The sequence below is a fragment of the Ursus americanus genome, chromosome 12 (assembly GCF_024610735.1).
Source record: "Ursus americanus isolate L20-20 chromosome 12, mUrsAme1.1.p, whole genome shotgun sequence".
In the NCBI taxonomy this organism is placed as follows: domain Eukaryota; kingdom Metazoa; phylum Chordata; class Mammalia; order Carnivora; family Ursidae; genus Ursus; species Ursus americanus.
The window spans coordinates 19,575,803-19,588,201 of NC_142138.1; the positions used below are offsets into that span (position 1 = coordinate 19,575,803).

The following is a 12,399-nucleotide window of genomic DNA, read 5'->3' on the forward strand; positions in this document are numbered from 1 at the left end:
ACACGAGAGAGAGAGAGAGAGAGAGAGAGAGAGAGCGAGCTCGAGCACAAGTCGGGGTGAAGGGCAGAGGGAGAGGGAGAGGCAGACTCCCTGCTGAGCAGGGAGGCCGATGTGGGACTCTGTGTCAGGACACTGGGATCATGACCTAAGCCAAAGGTAGACGCCTAACTGACTGAGCCACCTAGGTGCCCCAACTTACTGTCCTCTTATTTTGAGAGTATTGTTGTGTGCTTTTCCTTTGCTGTATGATACTTATTTTGTTTTTATATTACATCTTTGCTTTGGCTTTATTATTTTGGCTCTCTCATATATATGTATTTTCTATATATATTTTGTCTCATATATAGTTGATTTCTACATATGCATGTGTATACACACCTACATATGTATATATATAACACACACACTGCCAAAAGCTTATTCTAATTTAGCATATAATAATGCAACCACATGCATATTATATTTGTCTTTTTTCCCCACATATGAAAACGTGAATGCTTAGATTCCCCTTCCCCCCGTTTGAAAGTCAAGGTGACATTTGCATTTTAGGGGATTAACATTGACTAAAATTTTTAAATTATTTTCTAATAGAATGGCCATCAGTCCAGGAAAAGATGCAGCTTTCTCCAGTCAGAAGTCAGCGCTTTCTGAGAGTCCTCGAACAAAGAAATTTCCACTAACTGAAGAAGAGATATTTTATATGAATTGTAGAGCTGCCTACTTAACCGTTTTTAAAAGCAGCTTAGAAAACATTATTTCTAAAGAACAACTTTACTTGGGTAAATTTTTCTTTAAAATTTATGTATTTTGCCTCATTTGTTGAAAGTTAATAGATCAGAAAGACAGGAATAAGAATTACATTGTCGAAACATACCAGTTTCTTAGGGAAGCTTGAGCAGTGGAACTACATTATGTTATTGTGCCATTTTATATATTTATATATTCTAGTAGCTTCAAAATAAAACATTCAATGTTTATACAGACTGGATTAATATTTTTAAAGCTTTCATCAATTACTTGCTTAAAAATATATTTAAAAAATTCTTGTTTGTACTTTAAGATTTATATAATTCTATATAAATATATATATTTATATAAGATTTATAAGATTCTATAATAATAGAATTTAAAACACTTGGCATCTGAATCACCAGCCTTAATTTGACCTATACTGGGGAAAATGTAAAGAATATATAAAAACAGGTTGAATGATTGTAAAAGAGAAATATTAGGAGATAAGTAAAATTTTAAAAGAGAAGAGTGAGTGCTGTTTTTGTTTTTTTGTTTGTTTTTTGGTGGGGGTAGGATTTGGTCTTCTTTTGCTTCTCTCCATTGTCATATCTAAAGTTTCTCTGGTTGTAAATATACCTCAAACCAGTGAATTTTGTCCTTGCCAGGTGTGTCAAATTACTTGGAGGTCTTTACTCTTGAGAAAGTGGCAAACAATACCAGATAACACTGAATAGTCATGTCAGTTTCATCAAGGCTAATAACTTTATGAATAGAGAAACTGAATTATTTTGCCAACTTTAGAAGTGGTTTCCTTAAAGAAAAATTCTGACATATTTTTGCAATAATGTCTTGGGTTTGTGTGCAATAAGATCTCTATTTGAGGAAATCCATATTTGAAATATGAAAATTGAAAAGATTAAAATTTTATTTTATAAACTATATAAAGATTAAATTTATATTTTATTTAAAGTATAATTTTAGTTTTTTCTTTATTCTTTTGAAAGTAGTCTGAGATCATGAATCTCCTGTTTAAAAGTTTAACCTGTCTTTTGTTATTGTGGCATTTAGTTTGTGAATCAATGAGTATATATTACTAAGGTGCTATCAATCTTAGAGAATTATCTGGATAATTCAGTGTTTGTCTCTTCAGTGTTATATATACTTTTGGTTTTATGGTGGAATTCTCTTTGTAACGTTATAATGATTGAGTTCAGATAATCTAGAGTTTTAAAAAGTAGTGTAAACCAGTGATATATTTCTTATTACTATATCTTTCATTTATATCTTTCTGCCATTTATGTATATAACATGTGCTTTGACATTCCATTTCAAGGTTGTACAGAAGAGTACCATTATCAGAGTTTTAGAGTTCCTTTTTTTTCCAATTTTAAATAATACAGGTATTATAGACTCATGTCAAAGCTTAAAGTAAACCCTGGCAAAAGATCAGTAGTTTTGTGTAAACCATTAAACATTTACAGTTACATGTCTTTACTGTTATTAGATGTAATGATGGACTCCAACTAATTCTAAAATTAGAAATTTCATTAGATTGGTAATTACTGAGTTATACCTATTTCTTAGATTTGAGAATGTCTGCTTACTGAGTACATGTTTATGCATGATTAATTTTATTCTGAGAAAGTTGTTTTGTAATTAATAGTACATTAAAAAACAGTTTTTGTTTTGCTTTTTTAGAGGGGGGAGGGGCAGAGGGAAAGGGAGAGAATCTTAAGCAGCCTCCATGTCCACTGCAGAGCCCAATGTGGGGCTGGATTACACAACTCTGAGATCATGACCTGAGCTGAAATGAAGAGTTGGAGCTTAACCAACTAAGCCACCCAGGTGCCCCAAAAACCATTTTGTTATTGAAGACAGCACCAAGTGTATGCTGACCTGCCACTTTGGGAAAGACACACCCATTTTCCCAAAGCTATACGGAAAATAGCGTTTTCTTTTTTTTTTTTTTTTAAGATTTATTTATTTATTTTAGAGAGCGAGACAGATCGCACAAGTGGGGAGAAGGGCAGAAAGAATCTTCAAGCAGACTCCCCACTGAGTACAGAGCAGACATGGGGCGCCATCCCACAACCCATGAGATCATGACCTGAGCTGAAACCAAGAGTCAGAAGCTTAACTGACTGAGACACCCAGGAGCTCCTCTTTCTTTCTTCTTTTCTTTTTCTTTTTCTTTTTTTTTAAGATTTTATTTATTTGTTTGAGAGAGAGAGAGAGAGAGAGCACACAAGCAGGGGGAGAGGCAGAGGGAGACGGAGAAGCAAACTCCAGCTGAGCCAGCTGGGGAGCCTGATGTGGGGCTTGATCCCAGGACCTGGAGATCATGACCCGAGCCAAAATCAGACAGTTAACCATCTGAGCCACCCAGGCGCCCCTCTTTTTTTTTTTTTTTTGAGTGATCTCTACCCCTAACGTGGGGCTTGAACTAATGACCCCCAGATCAAGAGTTGCATGCTCCACCCAGTGAGCCAGCCAGGCACCGCAGCATTTTCTTTTCACATGGATCCAAATCACAACTCCGTTTAAGTCCTACTTGTATTCTTACCTTTGAAAGGGTGGAGGTTGGCTGGTGACAGAATCCTAGAACACGTGTACTTTTCCCTGATTCTCTTAACAGATGATTTATGGAATTGTCCATTTTTATGCTAGGCAAAATACTTGTCTTTTGTTTATTCCTAGGGCAGCATGGTAATCAGGGCTTTTGTCTACATCCAAAATAAGCCTTTGGAAGTAAAAAAAAATTGTAGTGTCTCCACTGCTACAAATTTCCACTAAGCCTTTCTAGGTGCAACTTCTGTTAGCTCTACAAGTCATCTCTAGATGATTGTCTCGTTTCCTTTTCTCTGCCAAAGTTTAAGTTATCTAGGTATGCTGCACTGTCATAATCTGGAGAATGGGAAATTTCTCTTAGTCTGTGGACTTCTAATATGTTACTAACCTTAAATCATGACCATAGATAGTACTTTTATACTTCAGGTGTGGACTTCCTATTTAGATTATAAAATTTAGGAATCAAGAAGTTTGACTGAAAAAAACCAAGCAAACCACCCTGTATTATGCTTATACACAATGAATGTTCAATATAATGGACCCACAAATGTCTGTATTTATTATCCTGTTATAGTTTCTATTTCCTTGAGGATATTTTTAAAATTTGTTTTATGTATATTAGTTCTTATTCATTATATTGTGGACTATCCAGATTATCATTTTTTAGTGCTAATTGACAGTGCCCAGATCTTGTGAAATCTCACCTAAGATAATTAGAAATACCCAATATAAGGTTTTGTAGTAGAAGGTGGTAGCACAATTCAGGAGAGTTACACCTTTAAAATTTTATTCATTTCATCTCTAGTGCTTAGGAATCTTATCACTGGGTTCATTTTAGATAGTATTAAGTCCTAAGATGTAGAGATTTGTTTATGTGCAAATTGCCAGTTTACTTCTTTTAAGCGGTACAAAATACAATTGTTAAAAACCATTGTATTTTAGGGACGCCTGGGTGGCTCAGTCGGTTAAGCATCTGCCTTCTGCCTTCCTGGGATCCAGTCCCGCGTTGGGCTCCTTGCTCAGCTGGGATTCCGCTTCTCCCTCTGCCTGGCACTCCCCCACTTGTGCTCTTTCTCTGACAAATAAATAAATAAAATATTTAAAAAATAAATAAAACCATTATATTTTAGTGTGTATGACATACACAAATCCAAAGCCTCTCTCACATTGTAATTTGTTGTCTTTCATAGATAATAAGGACATGCCTTTTAAAACAAGACTGTCTTATGAATAACTGGTTATAGGACTATTTTTAAAGATTCTGGTTAAAAATTAAGAGTAATTCAACCATTGCATCTCCATAATAGTCTTCTCTCAAACTATGTTGAGATTCTTGATTTTTAGCAAGGCTATAACTGCAAATAGATAAATTTTGTGCATATATTTGATATTTGTGACATGATTAATATTCTTGAAACCCTAATATCTAGCAATCGTGAACATTTTAGATATCATGCCTTATTGACAGTAATTTTCTCAGATTAATGATTTCCTCATTTCATTAAGGTATTTGTTGGGCCAGAAAAAGTAATAATTTATACTTTTTGTGGTAATTCTTAGGGCCTCAAAACAATTAAGTGGATGGTGGTTTTTAATCTTTTTTTTTTCCTAGGCACTCTCACAAAGTAAAACATATGTTATCAGTTAAACAATGTAGGTTGAGAACGAACTGTCAGAACAGGTAAAATATTTAATTCTGGCATTAATAGATCAAGAATCTGTGGCTGGTAACATGTATATTTTTTCATTTTTGGAAGTCAGGCATACATTGATATCACTAGATTATCAACCCCAAAGGTGTGTGTGTACTTTTGTATACTATTGTAATGTATAATGACTGAAAGAAAATATACACTTAGATACCAATTCCAAATGTTACTATAACAAATGCTTGCTTTATTGGGCAGCTCTACAGCATGCAGGAAGAAATCCATCCCAGAAGACCATTAATAAGTATTGGACTCCTCAAACTGCCAAACTGAATTTTGATGATTTTTGCATAATTTTAAGGAAGGAGAAACCTACTTCAAAAGCAGAACTACTAAAGTCATTTAAGCAATTAGATGTAAATGATGATGGCTCTATTTTACACACTGACCTTTATAAACTTCTAACAAAGGTAAGATTTGTGAAATAGTTTTATAATATGCATTGCTAGGAAAACTATTTGGAATTCTAGCTTTGGCTACCAAGGCCACATTAAAAATAACTATTTCATTGGCAGGTGAAATGAATCATATATATGTTGTTTATAAAGTACTTAAGGATCCTTCTGGATGAAAGATGCTCTGTAAATAAAACATAAAGTATAAAATTGAACCCATGTTGCAATCCCCTTGTGTTCCTTTGCAATTATTTGCTGCCCAGAACTTTTTGTAATTCAGGAATAGATTCATATGTGATAAGTAAAAGAGAAAGTATAAATGGGATTGGGAATCCATTCTGATTCTTGGTATACTGTGAGAAATTATAATTACTCTAAATTCAGTGGTAGTATTATTACTGGATTGATGATATATATTGTTGAAATTTAGTAAACTGAAGTTCATACTTTTACAATATTAATAAAATTGTGAAATTTTATTTTATATGTTTCATTCTTGCTTGACATAATACTCATTCTGAGATTTATAATGAAACCATATATTCAAAGTGACTTGTAGAAAAGATTAAAATGAATTTCCACTCTCCCCTGCATAACTAAGTGATAGTCATGTTGCTTTAAAATAAATCTTGTTTTTTCAGAGAGGTGAGAAGATGACTCGAGAAGAAGTAAATGCTGTAATAAGTTTGGCAGATGTAAATGCTGATGGCAAATTTGACTACATCAAGGTACATAAGATCATGTTAATGTAAATTTGTATACTGTGTAGGAGAAGAATTTTTAAAGGGACACATCTTTTTAATATTGGCAATGACATACTTAATATGTTGTGTACAAATTGTACTTGAAATTTAATCTGAAGAGTATTGTAATCTGATGACTACATTAGAAATAATCAAGATAAAATACATGCATGTGCTCACACACACAGATGCACACTCAAACATAGAGACTCTCCTCAGGAATATACCTTTTCTGGGATGGAAGAATCATAAAAATTATTTAGAACAAACTCAAGTCTACACATGTCTTATAAAAAAATAATAAATCGCCTCTCTTTGTGTAACATTTTATTTTCACTCAGAGTATGGCCTCCTCATTGAATCATGGCTGCATTTCACTAGGTCACTTGAGGGTGGTCAGTCTAATTTCAAGAAAATAAAATGAGTAACCTCGTTCAATAGGAAATCTATTCCATCTGTCAGTCTATCCCTTGCCTACTAATGTGCATTTGCCTCCTCCCAAATGTATGATTGAATGTTATACCCACTGGATTACTTTTTTATTTCCTATAGTTTTGTAAATTATATATGACAACCATTGAGCAATGTCTCAAAACTACTGTAGAAAAACTGGAGGTTGACAGTAAACTGAGGCGTCAACAGTTTGGAAGCCACACTGAAGGATCCCCTGAAAGGGACCCATCACCAGTACCAAAACCATCGCCTAGAATCATAAGAAAAACTGATCAGGAAGCATTCTCAAATAAAGGTATTTACTTTTGACACTAGGGATTTCTTGATCAAGAATGAAGGGTCATATTCAGATAAATTTTTCTTTTATCTTAGCTTATCAGCGATAAAACAAATGAGAATCCAACTTTCGTTAGCTACTGTTTCTAGAGTCTCAGCTGTAAAAATCTATTGAAGTAAAAATTTTATTATGGAACTTGACTTGGCTATGCTCATTATATTTTGTTAAAACTAAGACTTCAGGGTAAAGAATGACATATTGAAATATAAAATCTTAGTAGTAGCCCATTAATTAGGGACCATTAAAGCCTGATAAATATGAAACTTCTAACTTGAAGAGCAGAAAGAAAGAAATTAATACACATGCCTTTTATACTACACTGTATTTAGAAACAGACTTAGTATTGACAACTTTTCATAATGTGAGACCAAGTAATTCTCACTTGTTACAGGTGATTCCAGGAGTTCTTTACTGGCAACAACTAGAAAGTTCAAAACGTCTGTTTCCTTCACAATTACCATGGGTGCTAATAGTAACCGAAACTCAAAGTTAACTGAGCCAAACTCAATAAAGGTATTGTATTTTATATTATTTTATTTATTTGTTTTTTAAGATTTTATTTATTTGAGAGAGAGCATGAGTTGAGGGGGGCAGAGGGACAAGCAGACTCCCTGCCGAATGGGGAGCCCTATGACGTGGGCTGATCGTGACCTGAGCTGAAGTCAGACACTTAGCCAACTAAGCCACCCAGGCATCCCAAATGTATAGTATTTTAAATTAATAGGTAAGACTTTTTCTGAAAAAAACTTGACATTAACTAAGTTTATAAATAATTATTTGGTGTCTACAGAGAACAAGTAAAGTTTGTGAAGTAATTCTCTGAGATTTTTCTGTGGATTATGGCATTTCTACCTATAAGCCAGTTTTAATAATTGTAAAGTAAAAATGATGAATAAGAATATTATTAAAAGGTCTTTAGTTTGAAAGTGATGATTTTTCAGTTTTTGAACTTGAAGAATTATCTGAATATGTACTTTGCCAAACAATTTTTAAATTTTGTTCAACAAATATTTTTCATAGGTATTTCTTATAAATAAATCATTCATTCAATATCAATTCCTATGAGAGAAAGACAACAAAGTCACTTTACTAAGTCAATATTTGTGGAGTGTTAATATTGATCTTCTTCCTTTGTTTTCCCTTTTTAGACTCAACCTTTACTAGTTTTCTTTCAACAGAAAATAATAGCTATAGAAATATAAAACATTAACTGGAAACTGCTAGGATACATTAAAAATGTGTACCTAGAGACCTCTGTAAAAGGGGGGAAAATGGTTATGACCACATACTATAACTGCTGTTAGAAAACTGAACTGATTGTTCTCAAGGGCTACATTTTTGTTTCAAATAACAACTCTGTATTTGTTATTGAACTCTGAAGTCCCTTATATCTTTAAATTGCTAGAGAGTGACATTTGTTCTATATTAAAATTTTAAAACATTATCTCCAAGGAATTTTGTTCAGACTGTTTAGGAATCTCTACACCCTAAGCAATTTGGTGTGCATGTCCAACATGTTCACACACAATATTTAGTTGTCCAACAATATTATTTTCTATCAATGGAAGCTTCCTGTTTTTGCAACTAAATTAAATGCTCATAAAATTAACTTAGTTAAATAATTGTGGTTTACCTAATTCAAAAGTATAAATAAATTATTTTAGCCAGTATAAAGAAAGAGAAATATTAATATGGATTATATTAAAACCATAATAATACTTTTACTCAGTGTCATACTTCTGTTAATTGGGGCCTTACCAATATAATTTCTTTTTTTTTTTAACCAATACAATTTCTTAATGTAGTTCAACTTAAACAATGTTTATTAGAAAGGTAATATATGCCAGCTATTTTGTTTAGTATAAAATATGGGTATTATATTAAAAAATAAAAAATTTACTTGACTATTAATATTATACCAAGGTAGTACAGCATAGTATTTCATTTATTCATCATTTATTCAACAAATATTTATTGAGTGGTAACTCTGTGCCAAGCACTGGTTTAGATACTGATTAAGAGCTTTGAATAGAGACAGACCTATGTTTGATTTTAGCTTTGTCACTGGTAAGTTAGTCACCAGCCCTTCCGAGTCTCAGTTTCCTTATCTATAAATTGAGAATAAGTATATTTTCTGTGTTTTTGAAAGATTTAAATCATCTCACATGTATTAAGCATTTAGCACAGTGCAGGAACATGGTAATCACTTTAATAAATAATGCTGCTATTAATATTATAGAACTAAGAAATGACTGTAGGTATTTATATGGGAATGACATGATGAAATAGAGTTTAAGAACTTTAAATTCCACATATGTGTGAAATCATCTGTCTTTCTCTGATTGACTTATTTCGCTTAGCATAAGTGTGATTTGTTTTAATTGAGATTGATAGAATAAGTTACTAGAAGAACTGTTAAATTAATTTTCTTGAAATACTTCAGATCTACTTTAAAAAAAATTTGGATACCTCAATTTCAGGTGGAGTGGAGAAATATGGAATTGGGACAGAGGAAGGTCTTTTCAGAAGTTAGAAAATTGTTGAAATGGGGTATGCATAAACCAGACTTTAAACTACAATTTCACACAATTGGTAAAAGACATGAATTACAGGAGGAAAATAAGACCCTTTCTATAGATCATATATAGGTACTTTATCACTATTTTGTTTTTAATCCTGAATCCTGTTTGCTTAGGTTTTGTAATGTGCAAGGAATGTTAGGAATTTTTCTTTGGGAGAGGAATAGCTTTGATTACATCATGACTAGAATTAGTGAAAGACCAAACCATGAGTTGTAAACTCTAGAGATGCAATACTTCCTATATCCAGACTCCTAGAGGTTTTAAATATGTGTGTATGTATTGTACAAATACAATGTGTTTTAATTATGTGTATATGTATTGTATAAATACAATGTGTTTTAATTATGTGTGTATGTATTGTATAAAACACAAATGTTATGTAACATATGTATATGTTGGGTATAATATGTTGTATAACATATTTGTTTTATATATGTCTATGTATATAACAATACAAATGTAAACATTTTAAAGTAGAAGTGGTTGTCTAAATTTTTGTGAAGGCTCCAAATAATTTTGTCACAAAATTCCTCATATTTTCAAAATGATGATCTATTCAACTTGTCAGTTAGATGTCAATCCATATAAATTCCTTTAAGTCTATGCTAGATCTACTGCTCAATAATTCTACCTCACCTAAAACTTTAATAATATAGAGTTGTATGTCAAAACAGATTACATTCTCTACAGTGTTCCAAGAAAAATGTAACTTTATGATACATTTAAGTCTTTTGATAAGTAGAATTTCCAACTCAACTATTTTTAATTTGTGCTTCTTTTCAGCATTTCCTTATACATTGTGAATGAAAATAAGTAAAATTTGTGTATGACAAATGGATTAACAGTTCTTTTTCCTATTGTATGAATTTATCTGAATTGGTAGAATATAGCACCACCTTATGCCCTGCATAAGAATTACAAGCTACTATTTTTTTCTGCTTTATATTGTTAAAAACTGTATCACACATAGAATTTCTTGCACTGTCGTTCTAAAATTGTTTTAAAAACTCAGCCTCCTTCCATTTTTCTCATAATACTCAAACTGTCAACTTAATCTATAATCCTTTCAAATTGATTTATTTGAATGAGCCAGCCACTTATCAGTACTTTTTTCTTTTAATTCATAACATTTTAGTCTAGGTTCTACAGGAAAAGCTTTGTGTGATTGAAAATCTGTTTGTTTTAAAAGAAATTTCAGTTAAGTAAGCATTGTGTTTTTAATAACTCTGGCAGCTCTTAAGAATTTGAATGCTTCCTTTTAAGCAAGAGATCTACAAATTCTTCTAGTAATGCCATTATTTAGTATTAAAAGTAACCTGATTATTACATTGAAGTTTGTTTGATATAAGTAGTGTGGCATTTGTCTTATTTCTGTTTTATAATAGCTGTTGTTCCACCATTTTCCAGCCTTCTTAACCATGTATTATAGTATCTAGGTTGGCTGTCTTTCCTAGGAAACTTATAAATTCCTTTCCTGTACTTTTTTTAAAACTGGAATTTAGGAAAGACCTCCAGTAATAAAGCTTAACTCACTCCCCAGCTAAAGGCATCTCCTGTCAGCCCATGCACTGCCCCCCAAAAGTACATAAGCACATGGAAAAATTCTTCCATCTTTGAGTTTCTCAAATGTCACATACTATGTTCACTAGCAGTGTACCGGCAACATGCAATATAGGCATACTCATTTTATTGTGATTCCCTTTTTGCACCTCAAGAAAATGCATTCTTTTTAAGTTTTTATTCATTCATTTAAGTAATCTCTACATCCAACATGGAGCTCAAATTCACGACCCCAAGATTTAGAGTTACACACTCCTCTGACTGAGCCAGTCAGGCACCCCTGCATTTTATTTTTAGTTGAAGGTTTGTGGCAACCCTGTGTCAAACAAATCTGTTGGTACCATTTTTTCAGCAGCATTTGCTCACTTTGTATCTCTGTGTCACATTTTGGTAATTCTCTCAGTATTTTAAACTTTTCATTATTATATTTGTTATGGTTGGTTATCTGTGATCAGTGATCATGACTTGCTGAAAGTTTAAATGATGGTTAGTATTTTTTAGCAATAAAAAATTTAGCAATATCCTTAATTAAGGTACATACATTGTTTTTTAGACAATGCTATTGCACACTTAATAAACGATAGTATAGTGTAAACATAACTAACTTTTTTATGCACTTTTAAACCAAAAAATTTGTTTGACTTGCTTATTGTGATAGTCATTTTATTGTAGTGGTCTGGAACAAAACCTACAATATCTCCGAGGTACACCTGTATTTTTTAGTTTGTTTAAACACTTTATTAACTGTGGAGGAGGGGGCTGCAACACCCATGATTAAATAGAAATTTTCCAGCTACTAAAATCTGCATTTTTCAGTAAAGAACCCAAATAATTATGTTTATCCTTTTTTTAAAAAGATTTTATTTATTTGAGTGGGGGAAGAGCATGAGTAGGGGGAGGAGGAGGGGTGGGGGGAGAAGCAGAGTCTTCACTGAGCAGGGCTCGATCCCAGGACCTTGGGATCATGACCTGGCCAAAGGCAGACACTTAACCAACTGAGCCACCCAGGTGCCCCTAATTAACACTTCAGTATAATTCCAAACGATAATGCTTTCTCATACTTTATTATAGGAATTTCATAACATGAGCTTTTTCTTTTTAACATGAGCTTTATTTAAATACCAGATTTTGGAAAAATCGTGGCAGATATTTAAATATGAAGAAGAACAGAATTTTGAATATAGGTGGTAGTTTGGAGAGAAAGGAGACGAAGGTCCAGCTTTGGTTCTGCAATCAAGGAGAATTTTGACAAGTACATTCCTTTATTTTTCAGACTTCCATCAATCAAAAGAGAAGTCTGGACTGGATTGCTTTTTAGAC

The 12,399-nt window shown here is 32.6% G+C and overlaps 1 protein-coding gene across 3 annotated transcripts in view; it reads left to right on the top strand.

Annotated features, from left to right (window-relative positions):
• Nucleotides 1-12,399, top strand: part of EFCAB7 (EF-hand calcium binding domain 7) — a 51,037-nt gene that overhangs the window by 1,714 nt on the left and 36,924 nt on the right. For all 3 annotated transcript variants that reach the window (XM_087865963.1, XM_087865962.1, XM_045802166.2), the window contains exons 2-6: nt 592-779; nt 5,208-5,419; nt 6,046-6,132; nt 6,700-6,895; nt 7,329-7,450. In XM_087865963.1, coding sequence (XP_087722089.1) covers nt 593-779; nt 5,208-5,419; nt 6,046-6,132; nt 6,700-6,895; nt 7,329-7,450 — 804 coding nt within the window. In that variant the 5' untranslated portion in view covers nt 592. The remainder of the gene's footprint in view (nt 1-591; nt 780-5,207; nt 5,420-6,045; nt 6,133-6,699; nt 6,896-7,328; nt 7,451-12,399) is intronic.